The sequence below is a fragment of the Scardinius erythrophthalmus genome, assembly GCF_964197995.2.
Source record: "Scardinius erythrophthalmus genome assembly, chromosome: 1".
NCBI classification, from domain to species: Eukaryota; Metazoa; Chordata; class Actinopteri; order Cypriniformes; family Leuciscidae; genus Scardinius; species Scardinius erythrophthalmus.
In genome coordinates, this window is record NC_138221.1 from 20,662,513 (window position 1) to 20,685,669 (window position 23,157).

Below are 23,157 nucleotides of genomic sequence, written 5' to 3' on the forward strand. Positions count from 1 at the left end.
ACCCCCAACTGCATTGCCACATCAGCTGCCTTGAGTTGCAAGCAGTACACCTTGCTTTGAGACGCCTCAAAACGCCGCTGCTCGACAAGCATGTACTGGTCCATACAGACAACACTGTGATTGTTGTGTACATCAAACATCAAGGTGGTCAACGCTCCCGTCGCATGTTGTAACTTGCCCACCATCTCCTCCTATGGAGTGAAAAGTATCTGAGGTCGCTTCAAGCCACTTATATCCCCAGCCTGCTCAATCATGCCGCTGACAAGCTCTCATGACAGCCTGTGGCCCCGGGAGAGTGGAGACTCCATCCCCAGACGGTCCAGCTGATTTGGGACCACTTCGGGGCCGCACAGATAGCCAGTTGTTTTCCTCCCTGACCGAGGGGACCCTCGGCACGGATGCACTGGCACACAGCTGGCCCCGGGGCCTCCGCAAGAATGTGTTTCTCCCAGTGATCCTTCTTGCAAAGACCCTGTGCAAAGTCAGGGAGGAAGAGGAGCAGGTCTTGCTAGTTGACCATGTAATGGAAAAATGTGTTTTTCATTGATATTTAGTAGATATCATAAAGTAGTGTGTAATATGGAAAAGGGGAAAATTTAACCCTCTACTGCACGCATTATTATGCAATCATGGAAAAAAATGTTAGTGTTTTTTTATATATAAAATAGACTCAAATTAACATATTTATATATTTTTTATTTTTTTTTATTTTTCGTGGGGTATTTTTGGGTGCGTTGCCATATGGCAACATTGTGCGACAATGGAACAGCCTGATGTGTTTTCTCCCGAAATTACATGAAATTCATAGATGATTACAGACCTGTCTTTTAGAAATGAAATAGTTTTTATTATTTAAAATGTTTTCAAGAACTTTGTGTACAAAATATGAAACTCATTTTCAAAGTATTATTTCAACAACATTTACAAAACATCTGACGCAAACTCATAAGAACTGTTCAAGTGAAACCACTCAATGTGAAACGATTATTTCAACAATATTTACAAAACATCTGACGCAAACTCATACGAACTGTTCAAGTGAAACTAATCAATGTGAAACGATTATTTCAACAATATTTACAAAACATCTGACGCAAACTCATAAGAACTGTTCAAGTGAAACTACTCTATGTGAAACACCTTAAAGCAGTTGTTCTCTCCGTTAAGGCAGAGGTGCACCTTGCATTTAGAGCAAACCACTCTGACGATTCTCTTGCAGCCAGGATTCTTGCACCTTCCTTTTGGTGCACCCATCTCTGGCCAGTGATCAAAGCGGTCAAGACGGATGCTGCTTGGTGGAAGGGGGGCAGTGGGTCCTTTGTGCCGCTTCTCTTCTATACGGACCTCCAAACTCTGTGAGGGTCTACCTTTTCGTTTGGTGGTGCCCTTGTTGACCTTTGTAAGGCAGAGTGCCACATTGACCTTGAAGTCTAGTAAGCTCAATTGTGTCTTCTGTGAAATTTCCATGGCATCAGAGTCCCTGCGGTAAGGCAACCATGCCTGCACCACTGTAAGATCAAAGAAGTGAAACACAATGAGGTGGTACCACATCTTGGATCTGATCTTAGTACGGTACAGGGCAATGAGGGAATCCAATAGGTCAACACCACCCATGCACTTGTTGTACACGGTGACAATGTTGGGTCGCACAACTGTTACCATCTGCTTTGCTTTCTTGTCCCACCTCTGCACTGTGGTGGTGGGGTTTGCTGCAGAGAAGGTACTGAGGAGGATAACTGGACGATTGTCGAACCATTTCACGGCTTTCAACGTGACGCTTTTGTGTTTTGCCTCCATTTCCTCAAATGTTCCCCGACCTTTAGCCTTCATTTCTTTGTCTTCTGTGAAGACACAACCGGCAAGTCTGTTCTTTCTCACAGTTTCCACACTGGATTTTAAATTTCTCCAGGATGACTTGTAGGTCTACCCCACAAAACCAATTATCATAAAACAGTTTGTAAGACATGTTGGGAGGGATGACTGAGGCCAGTCTTAGCACTACCTTGCCACTTGCACCGATGTCAGGCATTCCCTCAGCAGCAGGGACAGCACCAGTGTAGAATTCAAAATTGTGGACAATGCCATGTTGATCAGCTAACACAAAGATTTTGTATCCCCATCGTTTGGGCTTTTTGGGGTTGTACGTTTTCATCCCACTTCTACCCTTAAAAGGGACAATTTGTTCATCAACGCAGAGCATTTCATCGATTGGAATGTCCTGGAAGCTCTTCAGAAGTGAATTCAACAAAGGCCTCACCTTGAACAGTTTGTCAAATCCAGGTTGGCCTTCAGCAACTTGCTCAGTGTTATCTGTGAAGTGCAAGAATCTTTTAATCATCTCCCAGCGGGACAGTGACATGGCATCTGCCACTATATCAACTCGAGTATCTTTGCCCCAGTACATACGGGTGTACGGTAAGCCATAAGCAGACATGTAAAGGCATATGCCAAAGAATTGCTGAATCTCATCTGCTGATGCATTAAGTGGCTTGCTGGGATCTTCCTGTACTGCGTAAAGATTTGTCTGCTTTGCCACATCTTCAAAAACTTCTCTACTGAGAAGGCCTTCAAAGTATTGAATTGGCTCACGGACCATCATTGGATTCGGTAGTGCACCTTTCCATTTGGGTACTGGCGGGATGGTTCGCCTCCTTTGCCAATTCAGATTCTGAGCCTTTTCCACCTCAGGAGGTGCAGGTGCCTCCTCCTGAACTTCAACTTCAACTGAAATATAAGAAAAAATAGTTATTGCTGGCATCAAGTTTAGGATAATAGAACATGCATGTGTTTGTGCCTTTACGTGTGTGTGCGTGTGCGTGTGTGTGTGTGTGTGTGTGTGTGTGTGTGTGTGTGTGTGTGTGTGCACATGTGCATGGGGACTGCACAGCGACTTGTGTATGTGGTTATTTTTTGTTCACCATACAGATTTTGGAATTCCAAAAACCTCGAATTCTTGATCTACTTTACACCTTTCCCAACATCAGCTCAACAGTGCAAAGGACGACATGTAACCTGAATGCTGAACATACCGGAATAGATACATACCTGTCTCTTCGTCCTCTGAGTCTACTATGCCTAATTCTGCCTGCCTCTCATACTCCTCGTCACTGATCCCTAGCTCATGCTCACTTTCATGTGATGGTATAACCACTTGTACCCTGTACATTTCAGCCCTCCTCTCAGCCTTGCCATAGAACACTGACGGCTTAATTTTCTGAACAAAATAAGCATTTATATATTATACTTTTATACTTTACTTTTACTTTTATAAATATATACAAATATATATAAATATATGAGTAGAATACAACCATCCAAATATATCAGTGCATCCATACATTGTCATTCATACAAAGCTACTCTGCATTAGCATGGGCAAAATATTGTTCCATTACCGCACAATGTTGCCATATGGCAACATACCTATTTTATTGAATAAAAAGGTAATAGTAGTATCAAAACAATGTGACAATGATTGAAAAAAGATTAGAACTTACCCCAGATGCTTGATGTAATTTTTAAATTCTGAAGAAGTATGAAAAATTGAGGAAAATCTTCACATATTCACAAGCACTTTTTCAGCAACTGGAGTCATCAAAAGTGTGTGAAAAGAATGACAGTGCAAGGGTGTGTAGTGTCATGTGATGTCATCATAGCATATCATTGGTTACCACCAGGTTCTACCATGAATTTAAGACCAATCAGAGCTCATGTTTATTTTCAAATTTCAAGAAATGTCCAAAAAAAAGGGTATGTTGCCATATGGCAACACCGTGCAGTAGAGGGATATGTTTGTGAACAGGATGTATGCATGTTTGTGTACCTATGGAAGTCAAGTCAAGTCATCTTCATTTATATAGCGCTTTTAACAATGTAGATTGTTTCAAAGCAGCTTTACAGAGATAAACGTATAATTTAAGGTAAGATTGTTTTGGCTATATAGCGGTTCTCTAATAAAGTGCTAAAGTCAGTTTTGCTTGATTCACTTCCGTCGCAACGATCATTTGTTATTAAAATAGGGGCCGCTAAGATGACACCATTCACAAACTTTAAACGCGAACCTGTGATAAACGCTGATGGCGTTCACATGCGCATTAAGAATTGGTTCTATAGTTATGTGCATTTGAATATATGTGCGCAGGTTTGGAATTCCCTACAAACCAAGCCTAAACAAAGTACTGGTGTTTCCTTATAATTTTGATACAGAATTTTATTTTACTTTATCAATTCGGGGTAGGTACGCAAATTGAGTTTTCCCGACGACGCTATTTCTGTAGAGTGGTAAAGGGATCCTCCATAGAGAGAGACTAGTTGGCAAATGGCTGAGCGTGACACTTTAGGAACATATGTGACAGGACCTTTGACCCTAGTATTGACTTTTTGTGTCAACTAAGTGGTCAACCAAGTGATAAATAGAAACTTAACAATGGGTCTCTGATCTGTGGAATGCAGGGAGGAAGCCTACTGAAGAAAGACCTTGGGAAAAAGGTATAAAGGCTGCCCATCTCTTCCTGTCTGTGTCTCACTCACTCCACAGTCTAACTTCTGTGCAGTTGATTGGGCCTATTCTTACGAGAATAAATGCTTTTTAAAAGACAATTGGATTCAGAGTGTCTCTTATGCAGTGATGATGATGTTGAAGAAATTTTTGCCACAACACCCATTATTGGCCCAACCGGACATGGTTCTCCTAACTGATGCTCCTCTCAACAGCCCCTTCCCTGGCCCATTCCTCTGAGGGATGACCTTCTCTCTCAGGGACGGCGCACCGTGTCTGGTCCCTGGACGGGACGTGGAGTTTCTAGGTGATCTACCACGAGCTGTCATAAATAGCATCACTTCTGCATGAGCACTCCCTACGAGGCATGCTTAAAGGGTTAGTTCAGGATTTTAGACATGAATCTCTATAGCTTCCCCATAAGCAGTGTGGTGCATTGACCATGACTTACCCCCGACAGCGTCCTGTGAGCCGAGCTCCGGTCCAGTTTTGGTCAAGATGAAATTAGTCCGGCAAGTTTGCTGGGGTCACGGCAATAAAGCTTTTTTCTTCTCAAATCAATATGTGTTCAAAAGAGTGATATATTTGCAGCACAAAACCGCTGTCTATGGAGAGGTCAGACCTCGTAATGGCTTGGCACTATTTTCTTCCCCGTCATATCACTGCGCGCTGCCGCTACCTACAGCCAGCTGAGAGCCGCGCGCGCACGTGTCACTTTGTTTACAGCTCGTAAAGAGAACGATAACATGTCTGACTACAGCAGCGACGATGACAACATTGACTTCGACACACAGCCAAAAGGATATCTTTTGGGATATCAAAAGGATAGCTTCTTTATCTTCGCCAGTTTGGAGTTCACATTGAAGCCCAGAGCACTGAGCCAAAGTCGCCTCAGAGCAACATCTGCCACAAGAAATCTTTGAAATGTGGGAGGAGAAAGCGCCACATCTTTGTTTGTACAGTCCGGATAGTCACAAGTCCGCACCATTTTCTACAAAGCTTGTACAAACTGATCGCTCTTGGTGAGTAGCTATGTTAGCTCGTTCGTGTAGCTGTTCTGAGCACGTAAACACTGCTGTAAACACTGCCGAACTGAAAAAGTGGTGTGTGCGCCTGCGCAGCTCGCAACTGGCTGTAGATAGCGGCAGCGCGCAGTGTTATGACAGGGGAGAAAATAGTGCCAAGCCATTACGAGGTCTGACCTCTCCATAGACAACGTTTTGGTGACGCAAATATATCACTCTTTTGAACACATATTGATTTGAGAAGAAAAAAGCTTTATTGCCGTGACCCCAGCAAACTTGCCGGACTAATTTCATCTTGACCAAAACTGGACCGGAGCTCGGCTCACAGGAAGCTGTCGGGGGTAAGTCATGGTCAATGCACCACACTGCTTATGGGGAAGCTATAGAGATTCATGTCTAAAATCCTGAACTAACCCTTTAAGCTCTGAAGTGAATCCTGTTCACAGAGTGATGTTCATCTCACCCCCAAAGATGTTTGATTGATACTGTGCTTTCCTTCCTGCAAGATGGCTTGGCGCATGGGCTGTCTCCCTCCATTCCCAAATGCTCTGCCGTTGCTGTCCGGTGTTGTTTTCCCCCTGCATAGGCTGGAGCCACCTTAAGGTCCCATGACATGCTACTTTTTGTAGGCTTTAATATAGGCCTTAGTGGTCCCTAGCAGTGATGCGCGGGTTGATCCGAAATGAGCGGGTGCCTGCGGTCACCCGCGGTTACCCGCGGTTACGAGTCATCCAAAAATATTTTTAATGATATTCGGGTCGCGGTCGGTCGGGTCGTTTGAAATAAAGATGCCAATTAAACCTTTGTAATTTATATAGTACGAGAGAGCATATGAGCGGAGTGGAGCGGTGAGAATCTCCGCTCATCGCTCACGGAACTGTTCACCCCTCCGCTCCTCCGCTTCCCAGCTCAAAGCTACATCAGGCCGCTCCGCTCATCATCGCTCAGCGCTCAACGCAGTTTGCTCCGCGCTCCACTCAAATCGACCCCGCTCGCTCCAAAAAAGGAAAAATAATCTACATGTATATCGCTTTTAGCTTTAGACCACAGCCTTACCTCCTAAAGAACTAATGAGCAACAACAACATTTTTCAAATAGAAATGTTTTATTTCAAATTACAAATTAGGCCTATGTAAGAAGGAATATATAGCCTACACAAAGTCCTGTAAAATTAAACGAATAAATGGGCCTAATAATATAAATAACAATTATATAAACAAAAATATAGCCTACATAAATTTTTTTAAAGTAAATTTATTAGGCCAGAATTTTGATAAGTGAACTTTTGCGAAACGCGCACGATTAAAATTTAAATGGGCTTTTATCCATTGTTCACACAAACTGCTGTAAAATAAAACGAATAAATGGGCCTAATAATATAAATAAAATTTATATAAACAAAAATATTTAAAAAATACATAAATGTTTTAAAAGTAGGCTAGGCTAAATTAACTATTAGGCCACCATTCTTATAACTGAACTTTTGCGCAGCGCGCAGGATTAAAATTTAAATGGGCTTGTATCAATTGTTTGAATATTATGCTATATTTAATTTACACTTTGTTACAAGTTACCGTATTCAATTTGCTAACCTTTTGCTTTCTTCCCATCGTGTTCACATAGCACACTGCATGTTTACGAGAGATGTGTCTTTTTAGATTCCACATTCGATGTCTCCACATTCGTTTTCTTCTACCACATTATAGTTAGTTTTATAGTAGGCTACACATGTATGACTTCTTATTTTCCTTTTTGAAGTAGCCTACTTTTTTAACTCCATTATTGAGCCGAATTTTGACTGAAAAAAGAATCCATCTTGCAGTCATCAACAGTAGACTGAGTCAGGCTTGACTGAGCATGCTTCAGAATCGTGGTGTGCGCGGAGCGAAATTGGAGCGGGAAACAGGGCGACGCTCCGTAAGTCCTTTTAAAAATACCGCTCTGTCCAAGATCCGCTCGCTCCCGCTCCACTCCGCTCACATGCTCTAGGCCTACACTTTATTGGCTGGCACGAAGATGACACACGAGCTCAGTCTGCAGGTAGAGATGGAGGCGGCAAGAGAAAAGGTGAAGACTGGGGAGTGGAAGCTACTTTTAAAAAATGCGGGTCAGGAAGCGGGTCGGGTACAATATTTTCTTCTCTTTTTTTTGCGGTCCGAGTTGCGGGCGGGTTAGTTGAAAACGTCGGTCGGGTGCGGGTTGTTTATACATTGACCCGCGCATCACTGGTCCCTAGTACTGTATCTGAAATCTCTTTCCAAAAATTCAGCCTCGGTGCAGAATTATAGCCACTACAAGACAGTCCCAGAATGAGCTTCCTTCAGACAGGCCGTTTCGGTGTCTGTAGCTTGACCATCTTGCGCAACGCCGGTACCGTGGCGTGCATGTTTACGTTGGATATAGCAATGGCACGAAGACACGCAGTCTTTCAAGCATTTCAGTTTGACCCAGAATCTGATCCGGATGGAGAAGCAACGGATGAATAAGTTGCAACTCAGCGGCTCCAGCAGGACGTCTCCGAATGGTTAGTTTAAAATATTATGTCTGGATACGGTAGTTTATTCGGATGGTTTACAGTTATCATCATGTAGCTAACGCTAACCTACTGTTGCCTTTTCATGAGAGATCTGTAACGTCTGTATTAGAGGGCTGCATTGGGATTGAGTCCGGCCGGGTCCCGCGGGACCCATCGCAAATCTCGCGGGAGCGGGCGGTTTGAACTTTGCTGCGGGCGGGAATGGGCGGCTAAAAAAAAACACTGCGGGATCGGGAGGTAGCCTAGCAACATGATGGAGATGTCAATAATGGCGCTTTTCCACTACACAGTACCAGCTCGGCTCGGATCGACTCGACTCGCCTCGCATTTGTTTGGTTTTCCACTGTGTAAAAGTTGTAACTGTATCTGCTTCCAGGTACTTTTTTTTCGTACCATCTCCGGCGAGTTTCTAAACGAGCTGAGGCGTAACTAAAATGTGACGTGAAAACATCACTATTCACTGCGTCATCATTGCACGCGCCAGACGGAGTATCCTGAATAAAAACAGCAAAAACAAAAACAAAACCATCCAAAAACAGCATACACTCGATTTCCTCCATTGTCCTGTGTGTATGTGTCCAGAATACATGCCGGCCAGGGAAACGAAACAAACAACCCAATGAATCTCTTCAATAGCAATACATGTTTTTTCCTGCGGGACGGGAGAAGACACAAAATCAATACATCTCTATTATTGTGCGGGAATAAATTATCAGAGTTTTGCGGGTGCGGGCGGGAGTGGACATAGGCCTACATATTGCGGGAGCGGGCGGGAGTGTAACACATACGTTGCGGGAGCGGGCGGTAATGGTCAGAAATTCGGCGGGCGCGGGCGGGAGCGGGATGAAGAAAACAGTCCCGCGCAGGGCTCTAGTCTGTATTTATCTTATTACAATTACATCAAGCTCTGCGATCTTGAAATGCGGATATCGCGCGCGCCATATAACCAACAGGAAAACGGTTATCCAAATAACAAAGAAGTGTAGCCTACAACACTCGCGTTACATTGTGTGTATTCACACACATAAACTGCATAGCTGCATAGCTAATGTTACAGCCACATTCTACGTGTAACAATCTAGGTAACCATAAACAGTAAAGCAACACACTTGTATATCATTAGTTGACTTACTTGTCCGAGGTGTGTAGCTGAGCCAAAGAGAGTGATCCAGACTTTAGTTTGGGACGTTCAGCAAGCCCAGCTCTGTATTGACCCTTCGGTGTTCATTTGTACATCCAATTATTGAGCAATTGTTATGCTTCGCTCGCTCAAAAGCCATGTTATCTCTCGTAGACAAACTAAAATCGCGCGCGCGCGCGTTCCTACTTCCTAGCTTATTTTCTCATGGGCGGAAAATATTCTCTGGGCGCCTGGGCGGGCAAAGCAGAGAAAGGGGAGGTAACATTCCTCCTTATAGCGTCACAAGGAGGAGTTTCAAGATCAGCGCGATTGAGCTTCCATTTTCTCAAAGGCAGAGAAAGATAGCAAAAGATCGATTTACACCGATTGAAATTTCTAGAAAATTGGGGACCATATACAGGCCAGGGGAACTCATATTAATGTTAAAAAACCTCAGAAAGTGAAAATTTCATGTCATGGGACCTTTAGTGATATTCGATATTTTGTACTGCCTGGAAACACCCAGTCCATTTGTGTAATCTCTACATGATACCTCCCTAAGGGCAGAATTTGGCTTCTGTGGCATCCTCCTTTCCACCAAAAGGGCACGCTTTCCCAGTGTTATCCAAGTCTGTCTGAGTGGGTCATGCGGAACAGCAGTGGATCGGCTCCTAGAACAAGTTGTGCGTAAATCCACTTCCGTATTTATACCCGCGTGACGCCAATATGCATTGGCTCGTTTTTAATAAAAAATATTATAATGTTATGTCAATTCTTACAAATATAAATAATGGTAAGAAAAACAGTTGAATGTTCTGTTAATATTGATTGATATGAGCCTCAGACTATCAACATTCATTCATCAAGCCATTCAGGATTATCAGCAGATAATCACACTTTACACTGTAAAAAATTATTCTGTGGCTTAGTAAATATTACAGAAATTTTTAACTTTATTAACTTAATAAAATCTCTGTATATCGTTTACTTGATTGTTTGAGTTAAACATACCAAAATAATTGAGTAAAAATCCAACAGTTAATTTTATCTAAAATTTACAGATATATTTAAGTTTTTTTCAATAAAATAATTTAGTATTTGACTAACCAATTATTTCTTTATAATATACTTAATATATATGTGAAATTTCTATCAAAATATTTGAGAATGTTTAATTAAACTGATCTGTTTCAAGAAACAAAAAAATTACTTAATTCAAATCAATATTATTAATATATTTAACACGCTCTTAAAATTGAGTAAGTTTACTCAATTAAAACAATGCCCCCCCTCCCCCACCCTCTGACGTGACGAAAACTCGACGGTTGGAGTGAGCGTGGCTGTTTGAACTCTCCAGTCAAGAACAACAGCTCTCTTCTCAGCGTCGCAGATTTGGTGCATTTTCACTGTGAAATTCAGGTTGGTGTATGTTTTATTTTATCTATAAAATCATTACTGTGCTTTAAATCATATTTAATGCAAAACAACATAGCCTGCAGAGGCGTAATTCGACACCTAAACGAGACGAGAGCCGCGTTTGTCTTTTTGCGTGATTGAAACGCTTTGCATAAACACGACTGACTTTCATAATGATAATGAATATAATTATTATCATTTGGATGATAAAATGTCCTCAGAACTATCACTTTTTGTTTATTGGCAGGTTATGTCAGTCGCTCGCAGTATATTTCGGCTGTGCCTCAGACAGTGACTGTGAGTGAAACGCAGGACGGCGGTATGAAGTTCAAAGTTCACCCGCAGAGCGCGAGTCTGTCTCCGGCACGAGGACCAGCGCAGATTCGGTGGATATTGGATAACAGAGTGGTTGATTACACTTGAATTTGGCTACCTGAATGTTTAAATATTTCATTTTTACTTGTTAAATAAGTTTAAATGCAGGCAATATTGTATACATGAAAAAACAGTCTAAAATGTGCTGTATTGCTGTACTCATTGAAAATAAAGGCCAATGTAATGTATAATGGTGGTTGTCTGGAGTACTATTTTTACAAAGGTTTAGAGAAAATAAAAAAGTTAATATTACTCATTAATAAAAACAGTTAATATTACTCATAAATATTGTTTTTTTAATGTTTAAATGTTAAATTATTTCTACTCAATTTTATTTGTTAATGTACCAGATGCAGTTACTCAGATTTACTTAATTTTTTTACTTGCATTTACTCAATTCATACAGTATATTTCATTGATTTCACAGCTTTAAAATTTACTCAATTTTTTTGAGTGTAAAAATGTTTCACCAATAAAATTGAGTAAATAATAGTTAAACTTTTTACAGTGTAGTTGTCATTAGGATGTCCTTCCTCTGTCGTTTACACTGCTGTCTTCTTCTAGCACTCTTGAACATTATATTTTCACATCAAAGAACATTACATTTTTATATGAACAGTGAAGGGAAGAACAATTGTGAGACTCAGGAAGTGACATCATCTGGGCTCTTAATGCAGCATGATGGGAAGACAAGAAAATAATCCCAATCCATTGTCTCAGTTTTTAAACAAACTGTACAGTGTTGATCACATTCATCAACCCTATTACCAAAGTTATTGTAAGAATAATAATCTATATAAATATGAATAACTTCTTTAATTATGAGAAACAACATCATCAGCCATCACCAACAGCCTGCAGCACTGCTGCCACCTTCTGGAACTACTGAAAGAACGTGTTTAAGGGAACTCAGATCAATATAACTCAGATGTTACTGAATTACTGTGAATAAGAACCAAATTAATATGCAAATGATTCAGAATTATTATTTAATACTTTATCAACTATTCATCCACGATAAATTGAGATTAGCATATTTGATAAATTCTGGACAGAATATTGTCCCATGGCCTATGGTAATAATATCATAAAATTATGATCACGGAATATAAGCAAGGTAACAAAATCTACAGTTTAAGCCAGTAACTTGTAAGCACACAGCACAAGACACTTGTGTGTAAAATCAAGCAAGACTTTATTGAAGTACTCTATTACACACAAACTAATCAAACGAAAAACACACAAAAATTCATTCAGAAAATTGATATTAATGGAGGATGAATGAGTCTTTTAAGGTTTTTTTCCAGTGTGGATCCTCTCATGTCTTTTCAGATGTCCTGACACACAATGTGTGCAGATTCTCTCTACTGTGGATCTTCTCATGTGTTTTCAGATTTGATGAATGACTGAATCTCTTGTCGCAGTGTGAACACTTGTAAGGTTTTTCTCCAGTGTGAATTCTCTGGTGCCGTTTTAAATGTTGTGCTGAAATAAAAGTCTTCTCACACTCAAAGCACATGTACTCTCTCACACCAGTATGAGTTTTCTGATGTGATTGTAAACTTTGCAGCAGTGAAAAACTCTTTCCACATTCAGAACATGAATGTGGCTTCTCCTTTGTATGAACTGTCAGGTGTTTCTTCAGGTTTGATGACACAATAAATGCTTTGCTGCAATGATCACATGTGAACGGCTTCTCTCCAGTGTGGATCCTCATGTGAGCATTAAGATGTTGTCTCTGAGCGAATCTCTTTTCACACTGATCACACATGAATGATTTCTCTCCAGTGTGAACTCTCATGTCAAGCTCAAGCCATGATTTTTGTGCGAAACTCTTCCCACACTGATCACATGTGAACGGTCTCTCTCCAGTGTGAACTCTCATGTGAAGCTTAAGATTTTGTTTGTTTGTGAATCTCTTTTCACACTGATCACACATGAAAGCCTTTTCTCCAGTGTGGACTCTCATGTGACTCTTAAGGTGTCCTGAATCCCTGAAACTCTTCCCACATTTATTGCATGTGAACGGCTTCTCTCCGGTGTGGATCATCATGTGACTCTTAAGGTTTGCTAATTCGGTGAAACTCTTCCCACATTGATCACATTCGTACGGCTTCTCGCCAGTGTGGATTTTCATGTGTCTTTTAAGTTTATCAGAATACATGAAGCTCTTCTCACACTGATCACATGTGAACGGTCTCACTCCAGTGTGAACTCTCAGGTGATGATCAAGATTTTGTTTGTTTGAGAATCTCTTTTCACACTGATCACACATAAACGGCTTTTCTCCAGTGTGGATCATCATGTGACTCTTAAGGTGTGATGAATTCGTGAATCTCTTCTCACATTTATCGCATGCGTACGGCTTCTCTCCAGTGTGGATCCTCATGTGAACCTTAAGGTTTATTTGTTGTGTGAAACTCTTACCACATTTATCGCAGGTGAACGGCTTCTCTTCAGCGTGAACTCTCATGTGAATCTCAAGACTTCCTTTGTATGGAAAACTCTTCCCACACTGATCACATGAGAACGGCTTCTCTCCGGTGTGGATCCTCATGTGTTTCTTAAGATTTGTTTTTACTGTGAAACTTGTCCCACATTGATCACATTCATGCGGCTTCTCTCCGGTGTGGGTTTTCATGTGTGTATTAAGATTTGTTTTTTGTGCGAAACTCTTTCCACATTGATCACATGTGAACGGCTTCTCTCCGGTGTGAACTCTCATGTGAACATCAAGATGATTGTTTGTGATACTCTTTCCACACTGAGTGCAGGTTGTAGATTTCTTGGCTCTTCTTTTCTTTAAACATGTCTCTTTAGTCTTTGAGCGACTCAAAGGTTTTTCTCCAGGTTTGACATGATGTTCCTCCTCCACTTCACTCAGTTCTTCACCCTCCTCGTTCACTTCCATCAGGTCTGACATGAAAGAGAAAAAAAGATTAATTTCATTTTCAGTAAATCAACATAATTGAAATAGAGAAATATGAATTGAAAGGACATAAAAGTGAACTCTGATGTAATAGACAACAGCTGCTATAAAATACTACAATGATTTTGATCAAATAATTATCTTTCCATGAATGAGGTACATTGATCTTGATTTGGAATTTAACAACTAATCAACTAAACTTTCTTTTACTTGCAAAATAAACATTAATGCTTTTGAAAAATAAATGTCTTCAACATGGGACAAAGTGTGTCTGAATAATGTCTGATTATGACAAAGGGGAAATTAAACTAGACAGATGTCTAAATATATAATCCCATGACTTTGCTTAACAAACTGAAATAATCAAGAAATCCGGATTTACCGGGGTGCTTCTCAATCCTCATTTCCTTTCCTCGTGTCTCAACGCCATCCCCTGTAGGATGTGAAGGAACGCTGCAAGGAAAGAAAATGAGGACGAACAAATCGGATGAATCTTTTTTATACATTGGAATACTTGATCACTCGAGCGTCACTTCACCGCGTCATCAGCAGCGCTCAGAGGATCTGCCCTTATGTTGTTGAAGTTTGGTTTATTAAGAAATTCATAATAAATAATAATAAAGCAATACCCAGTTGAAATATGTGAGATGTGTGGTTTATATAAACCGCAAAGGTAAAGTATAAATTAAAATTAGTGTGACTGATCTGAAGGGGGAGGAGAATTGATATGTGCATCATGTTTAGTCGATAAAACTCTTCCGCATAGGATACACCTGTGTATCCTCGCTCATAACTCCTCAGAAAGCTCCTCTCTCCTCGATCCTCGACTCCTCGCGGTGCAATCAGATAATTGAGATGTCCTTCAAGATAGCTGAGCTCGATCAGTTTCCGGGTCATAGGATGGAGGACGGAGGAGCGACGAGCGAGGAGACGAGGAGGGATATTGAGAAGCACCCCAGAGTAATGATTTGCTGAATTATACATATAAAGAACCAATCATATTGGAGAAAAAATATGTAATGAATCATGTCACCTTTGCCATGCTCCTATTCTATAAAAACTGTATTCAAAGGCATTGTCTGGAGTTTGTCTGTGTCATGGGCTGGTTGTATAAACATACATGAAGATGAAGATGATGAGGGCAATAAGGTAATATTTAATGAATCCAACAGGTAATCCAAACAAACAGAACAACATACAACATATCCACAACAGACAATACCAAACACTGAACTAAAACAGAACAGAACATATATACAGGTGATAATGAAAGTGATTGATGAGTGCAAAGCTGAACATAATTAGTGTCTGTGACAACAAATGAGTGACAGAGGCAGACGATGATGAAACCTAATGAGTCCAAACTGCGCCAACGGTGCATTTCCCGAAAGCATCATTAGCCAACTATGGTCACAAGTTCCGTCAGCAAGTGTTCAACGAGTCAGTGTTTCCCGAAACCATCGTTCTAACGAACATTCGCAAACAGCATCACAAAGTTGTGTAGTTGGAGAGGTTACTCTGTGGAAGAAGAGATTCTAGTTTTCATGACATGTGGACTTAATAAATCCTTATCTTGAGCAAAATAAGCAAGCTGACATTCAGTACAACCTGTGTTTTTTATTTAGAATACATACAAATGTAATTTACGTCTTTGAGTTTGTCAAGAGATTTAAAGCACCGTTTTTGAAGAGTGCGCATGTGCGAACTTGCTCTACTATATAAGAACGAGCCTATGACTGAATCTGGAAATAAAGCAAAATAACTGAGAAAAATTTGAAATAGTCCTCAGATGCCATGTCTGTAATTTATAGCAAAACATCTAGCGTTAATTCGATCTTAAACAGATTTATTAAAAGAAGTTATTACTCCACCATGTGCGTGACGTCATAAACCAACATGGTTGAACGACCACTTTGCGACAATACAGTTTCGGGAAGCAGTCGTGACCAGGGGGGTAATCGAGCGCTCGATTTCCGTATCACCCCCGGGAGCCGCCATTGGCTAACAAGCCTTCACCTGCTGTTAGCAACCCATTGACTCCCATTCATTTTGGCGTCACTTTGACAGCAAATAACTTTACATCTGAGGCGCTTAAAGACTCCATTTGTCCATTATTTATTTCTAAAGAAATACGACAATGTATAAAAGGCTCCATTACCTTGGATCTTACGTTATGGCCCCGTAGAAGCAGTTTTTGTAAAAACAGGCTAACGATTGCGTCATAACCACGCGACTCTCTGGAAATTACCATAGAGACAGGAAGAGAAGCTCGCAGTCAATCGGGGGGACATGGAGGCATAAAGTCTGATAAAGCAAGTGAGAAGCCCATAGAGAGTCATGAAGTTGTTCCTGCTCCTAGCTCATGGACAGATCCTACTCACACTCTCCGTCTCTGCGAGATTCGGAAGGGAATGGTTCAGATTTCGCTTGGCACAGCTACTAGAAGACTGTCAGACTGGTTGCTCACGTCACATCCACATCATCAAGCTCAGTTTGAGTCTGCGCAGTTCGCTCAGCCATCAGGAAGTGAGCACTTCTAATTTGCTTCACTTCTCTCCTTTGAAACCTATGGGGTCGCTGTGTCCAGTTTATATACCGTCCATGGTCGTGACTAGCTAGTTGATTTCTTCAACAATGATTCATACTATGGTAGTTAAGCAGCGAGTTACGTCGTTGTTCAGGAAACGCATCCCTGGTTAGTGGAACACTAGACATCTTATTCCCAAGAAGGACTGCTCGATATATATCGTTTTAGCACTGATATTGTGATGTGCGCATCCACGATAGTCACATCGCAGGATGTCCAAAGTCAAGTACAGGGATCGTAGTTGATCCGTGATCCGTACGGATTAGGCTTGATCAAGTGCAAGAGAACTTGCACGCTGTTTTCTGTGTGCACACACAGAGTCCAAACTGTTAAACAGCATGTGAATGCTGAATTCAGTTATTTCCCTTTTTTTGAGCATAAACGGACACGTGCACGCAAAATGAAGTCAAAATGCCCTTCTCGCCGAGTATCCTCGTAAACACAGTTGGTTATGTGTTGTAATCAATTGAGAAAGAAAAGGGTTGCATGTCATTTATATAAGGTCTGTGCATTCGCCTTAAAGGGACAGCAGCCTAATGTACCCACAACAGTGTGTGTCACCAATGGTGTTCAATCAGCAAAAGAGAAAATCACTTTTGTAGCATTAACAAAGATAAATTGTATTAATTCATTATATTAGTTATATTTCATTTATACAGTGAAGACTGGCATTTTAGATTTGATTATTCAACGTCTGTACCCAGTTAGATTTACTGGAATATACCTTGGAAGTGGTATAACTGCTGTGATCTTTGTAACTGTAAGCGGGGCGGCCTATGAACTCCTGTGTGAGTCTTGAAGCTGACTTCTGCTGATGAAACTGCAAACTATCTTCAGTAAAACTTTTCTTCAATTTTTTTATAATTCTGACTCCGGGTCTTCTTTCAAACATCTGGTCCTTGGGTCCTAAACTGTTAACCCCTAACACAATATATCATGATATATCGTATCGTGGCACATGTATTGTGATATGTATCGAATTGTGAGGCCCTTGCCAATACCCTTGCCTAGCCCTATGAAAGTGCTCTATTGAAAGATAAGCTAATACTGTAATCTCAGTGTGACATTAAAATAACAATAACACAAAAACAATAATGACACAGAGAGAGCCAGCGCAAATGCAGCGGCAGGTCAACGCCACTTGGCAGCAGCTGTCAGAGAAGACCGTGACACCTGACACATACTCTGGCAGCTGTCACAATCTCTGGTGTCACGAGAGTTTGACACTGTTTCTGCTGTTTGCTAAGTAAAAACTACACTGTTTGAAGCATTAGCATCAGTAAACATGAAATACTTTGACCATACTTTATTATTTACTGGAGGAACCCCTTCTTGTGAGAGACACCAGGACTGCAGCTGACTGGTGTAGCTAGAAAAACTGGGATGGAAAAATACCATTTCCCCACTGTCATTTCAATGGAAAAGGAGCAACAAATTGCATTTTTTCAAACTACAATTGTTTCTAACAGAAGTGATTTTGCCTGAGGTCAGCTGTAGAGGATGTGTACTAAATTAACAATTAGAATAAGAATTTCATTTACAGCAAAGATAAACAATGTTACAATAAATTAATACATAAAAATGTTCCGTGTGTATGTGTGGAGATCAGACATCAGAGGAGACGTGACCATCTGTGTGTGTGTGTGTGTGTGTGTGTGTGTGTGTGTGTGTGTGTGTGTGTGTGTGTGTGTGTGTGTGTGTATAAATACTGTCTATCGGCAGCTGGGCACTCCTTTTGTGTGTGTATGTTCTATAATGGGAAAATGCTTACACAGTTGAGCTCATTGGGTTCATATTCTGGTCTAATCTGCTTGCTGGTATATAGTATGCATCATCAAATTGAAACAGTGTAGTTTTTACTGAGCAAACAGCAGAAACGGCGACAAACTCCCGTGACATCTGTCAGCTGCCAGAGAAGACCTGACACCTGGGGCACAAACTCTGGCAGCTGACACGGGTTCCCTGCTGTGTAAATAACTACAACACCATCATATATAGCCTACATATGAATCTAAATATACTTCTAGTTTCTAATAACTGCATTCATTGTAATAAAGTAAATAAACATGCTGCACAGTTTTTTAGTACAGAAACTGACATGATCATAAAACCTTTAAAAATAAACAGCAGCACAAAGCAATCATTTAAAGTTTTCCGTGTCAAACTATATTTTTATATTAACATTTATGTATAGATTTAAAATGTCTCACGTGGCTCATTATAGGCTAGTTAACCGTATATTTTCCAGACATTATTTTTTAACAATGTAAAGTAACAAACAAATTTGATCTGCCAAATATGTGAAAAGAGTATAAATAAAACGGCAGTAGCAACACTTGAGATCGATTCCCATCAATTCCCCTCACAGATCTCAAACTTTAACATTCAGTAACAGTTCTCACTCCAAACATCGAGACAATCACACAAAAGCACAAAAAACCGCTCAGGTCTGAATGAACTCAACATATTCTCCTCATGCCTCAGATTTGCTGAAGATCTTCCACAGGCTGTTAAGGAGATCAGAGCTAACCTAGATTAAAAGGTTCGTTGAGACAAGCTTTAAGTTGGCTTGGGATGCTCGCTGCTGCTGCACTAAATGTTTATAGGCTATCAGTGAGAAAACGCCAGAACAGTGTGTGATGGTTGTGTAAATATGAGAAATACCGTAAACTGCTCTCTTAGCCTCAGAAGACTCTTCTTCTTCTTCTTCTTCTTCTTCTTCTTCTTCTTCTTCTTCTTCTTCTTCTTCTTCTTCTTCTTCTTCTTCTTCTTCTTCTGTGTGTGTTTTGTATCAGAGACTCGTTTTACTCCTCACAGCTTTCAGGACTCGCGCTTCTGACGATGTATTGCACAGGGAGGAACGAGGGGAAACATATGGCAAGCCGTTATAGTATGGCAAGCCGTTTTAGCATCTACAACTATGTTTTTACTATCCACAAATATATTTTGGATAGTCATAAATGTATTTTGAATAGTCATAATTATTATTTTACTAGTCAGGATAATATTTAGAGATATTGCGCTATTATAATTGCACTTGTAAGAAATTTGATTTGAGATATTTCTAAATACTTGATGACTAGACAAAACTTCATTGAAGATATCTGTAATGACGTCATAGATATTTTCAATTGATGTCACACATAAGCAAAGGTAATTAGAGATATCTCTAATTCAGTTTCGACTAGTCACATGTTTTAAGATCTCTGAATTGTACTTGTATGGCAAGCCGTTTTAGCATTAAATACCCCTGGATGTACTATAGTCATAATTTAGTTATGACTAGTCAAAATTAAAATTCCAGATATCTTAATTCCAATTTTTACTCATCGTAATGTGATTATGACAATATGGAGTCAAAATAGGGCCATATATATCTGCAAAATAAAACAATGTTTTGCAAAAAAAAAAAAATGTTTTGCAAAAAAAAAAATGTTTTGCAAAAAAAATATATGTTTTGCAAATGAAAATAGAGTATTGAGAAAAAAAAATTGCTTTTTTGCAAGTAAAAAAATAATAATTGCAAAAGAAAAGTTAACCACTGAGAGAAAAAATAAGTTTAGCAAAGTAAAACTTCAGCAGCATTGACTTTGCAACACATATTTCCCTTTGCGCCGCTCCTTTAAATCCACGTTTTTAGTCATCCGTGCCTCTGCGAGTGCGTTGATACACATAGTTACATATAGTTATCGGTCTATCTAGCGAACTTGAAGAAAGCGATCAATAATACATACCTGTGATCCATCACCCGCATGTCTCTGCTCCACCATTTCGATCGATCCACTCGGTCTGGGGCTCGCGCTGATGACGTACACACCCCAACCTCTTGACCCCTCCCCCACGTCAAATTAGGGACACAAAGCGAGGCGCAAAGAAAAATGAAGCGCAAAGGAAAGCTTGCGCCGCAGAGGCACGGATGACTGAAACGTGGATTTAACCCTCTGGGCGCCACGGTCGAGTTTACTCGACAAGATGCGGCACTGAATAAAACGGCCGATTTTGTCAAATAGGGTGTAAAATTTCGTTCAACCTCCCCTCCACTAGTTGGCAGACATGTCATACTTCATCCCTGACTCAAAAAAACGTCATGTTTATATACAAAATCTTCGAGCTAGAGCGCATTGAATCAGTGCGAACAAAAGCGGAGCTAGTGTGCGAGTGAGCCATTTTATCAGAGCAATATTGTCAACGTCAGCGAGTTTTTGCATTAGATTATTATTATTATTATCATCAATAAAGCTTACCCGCAAATGAAGTGGTGTGTCTTCTATTCGCGGACCCTGATTCTGAAGGGGAATAACGTTATCTGCCTTCAGAAAATGACGGTGAATCTGAAAGTGAAAGTATAGCCCTACACCAAGCACAAACGGTGAATCCTTTGCCCAATATAACGTTAGATGGTCCTTTACCCAATGTCAGTGGTGGGAACAATGTTTCCCGGGGTCGGAGTGTTCATCGCGAAGTTAGCAGGCGTGTTAGTGTTGTGGGGAACGAGGCGGCCGCGGGAGATTTTTACCGCGCTAGCCATGGTGACCGTGTGCCTCTCCGCAATCGCGGCGACAGTATTGTGGTGGAGGCTTTGTCTATTGCCAGTGGGTATGTTAGACGAGGTCGAAGTATTCATACGACAGTAAGGGGGAAACGTGGAGACAGGGTGGGGAGTCGCAATGACAATGACAGTAGTACGAGCTGTGCACACTCGGCGCGCGCGCGAGGCAGATCTAGCCGCGCCCGCGCTGCTGCTCGTAGCAGGAGAAGAGGCGATGTGACACGGGGCAGAGGGGCTATTATGCATAGTCTATCGCAAGACCACACCATGAAACACTACAAGAAATGTCACCTGGATGAATAGGGAGTCATTATCTCTACAGCAAAAGCCCTGCAACAATTGTTTTTGTCTGCCATTTATTACAATGTTGATTTACATTTCCCTGACCATTTAGTAGTGTACAATATGTGTTCTTTTTTGTGTGTTCATGTCCTTGTGATGTGTGCGTCTTTGTCAGCTAAAAAAAAAACAAAAAAAAACTAATAAACATCAACAAAAACTATAAAAATTCTATAATACAATATGGCCGCCACCATATGACGTCATAATATGCAAATTAGATGGGAAAATGTAATCCCTACATAAACTTTGGGTCATCCTTAATATTTCTCTAATTTACAGAAAGTCTCTATCTTTTATCACTTTTAAGATATAGCCTTTTGAAATTAAGATGTCAAAATCGAACGTTTTAGGAAAAAACCTCTGGCGCCTAAAGGGTTAAAGGAGCGGCGCAAAGGGAAATATGTGTTGCAAAGTCAATGCTGCTGAAGTTTTACTTTGCTAAACTTATTTTTTCTCTCAGTGGTTAACTTTTCTTTTGCAATTATTTTTTTTTTACTTGCAAAAAAGCAATTTTTTTTCTCAATACTCTATTTTCATTTGCAAAACATTTTTTTTTGCAAAACATTTATTTTTTTGCAAAACATTTATTTTTTTTGCAAAACATTTATTTTTTTGCAAAACATTTTTTTTTTTTTGCAAAACATTTTTTTTTTTTTGCAAAACATTGGCCCTATTTTGACTCCCTATAGCTCTTAAATGTTTTTTTTTTTTTTTACTTTATTACTCAGTGTGAAAAATCTAAATAGGGCTTCACCTCACTATCGTTCTGCTGTTTGCGATTTTTTTCTTCTTCTCTATGAATCAGTGTAGCAGTTTTCCCTCTGTGCAGCGCCACCACTGCCACCTATTGGACCAATACAGTGTGCAGGGAAAACATAACTAAAAGCAGAGGTGGAAAGAGTACTGAAAATTTGTACTCAAGTACAAGTACCGTTACATTGCTGAAATAATACTCAATTACTAGTAAAAGTATTGGTGTCAAAAAAGTACTTAAGTAAAAGTACAAATTACTCTTCTCAAAAACTACTCGGAGTACTAGTTACTAGTTACTTTTTAGCTGGTGATAGTTAATGTATTACCAATAAATATTCAGCCAAATCATAGATTTATGTAGAAAATAGCTACTTTTAACACGTTTTTACCTTATTGTCGAAGGACATTAATTAGTGGTCATGTTACTGGAATTTGACACCATGAAATATGTCAGAATTCAGTAGGCCTAGCCTATAATTTTTAAAACCATCGGGAAAACTACCACATACTAAATATTTTAATATCTACATTTTTGTCCATCCATTTTGTCAAGGCAATCATTATTTTCAAGCATCGAAAACAACACTCATTGTAACAGTAATCTATTTGAATGGAAAATTTTAATTCAAGTCTTCTGAAGAGACACGTACACATTATACGGTGATATTTTTAGATATAGATATATTTAGGCTTTTGTTTACATATTTAAACATTGATAATCTAACTTAAATATTTACTCACTCAGTGTATTTGTCTTTACATAGGGTAACGTTAACTGTTGCAATAGCTCACACACAGCACAAGGAAGCTTGATTTCAAACTGAATTTAATTTGCAAAAAAGGCTAGATTTTTCATAACTTTTGACAACGTTTAATTCAAGAGCATGGAAAGATTGGAGCTGGACGTCATTTGAGTCTGCAGTGAGCACCACTTGGAGAGATTCGCGATTGCACATGATATGACACAATCCGAGAGCGCACACTCAATATCCAAGTCCAGTTCATTCGTATTTGAGAGCTCGCGTCT

At 40.1% G+C, this 23,157-nt stretch overlaps 2 protein-coding genes and 1 long non-coding RNA gene across 3 annotated transcripts; 1 reads left to right on the forward strand and 2 right to left on the reverse strand.

Moving 5' to 3' along the window:
* Window positions 1–1,122: 1,122 nt before the first annotated feature.
* On the reverse strand, window positions 1,123–3,166 carry LOC308695199 (piggyBac transposable element-derived protein 3-like; the record flags this gene model as incomplete). Its single annotated transcript, XM_081373238.1, has 4 exons — window positions 1,123–1,923; window positions 2,003–2,164; window positions 2,258–2,724; window positions 3,046–3,166. 4 exons carry the CDS (start codon window positions 3,164–3,166, stop codon window positions 1,123–1,125), a joined length of 1,551 nt encoding a protein of 516 aa, XP_081229364.1.
* Window positions 3,167–10,479: 7,313 nt separating this feature from the next.
* Window positions 10,480–11,161, forward strand: LOC308692227. The gene is made up of 2 exons (XR_014030318.1): window positions 10,480–10,598; window positions 10,843–11,161. It is a non-coding gene; the product is annotated as an uncharacterized lncRNA (long non-coding RNA).
* A 988-nt stretch (window positions 11,162–12,149) lies between these two features.
* LOC308686978 (uncharacterized protein) lies at window positions 12,150–19,263 on the reverse strand. Its single transcript, XM_081359137.1, has 2 exons — window positions 19,151–19,263; window positions 12,150–13,886 (listed from the first exon to the last, which is right to left on the reverse strand). The coding sequence occupies exon 2, from the start codon at window positions 13,879–13,881 to the stop codon at window positions 12,289–12,291; it is 1,593 nt and encodes a 530-aa protein (XP_081215263.1). The 5' UTR covers window positions 13,882–13,886; window positions 19,151–19,263; the 3' UTR covers window positions 12,150–12,288.
* Between the last annotated feature and the right edge of the window lie 3,894 nt (window positions 19,264–23,157).

Bases quoted from the DNA above. Each gene is read 5' to 3' on its own strand.
- LOC308686978 (XM_081359137.1), bottom strand. From the start codon at position 13,881: ATGGAAGTGAACGAGGAGGGTGAAGAACTGAGTGAAGTGGAGGAGGAA.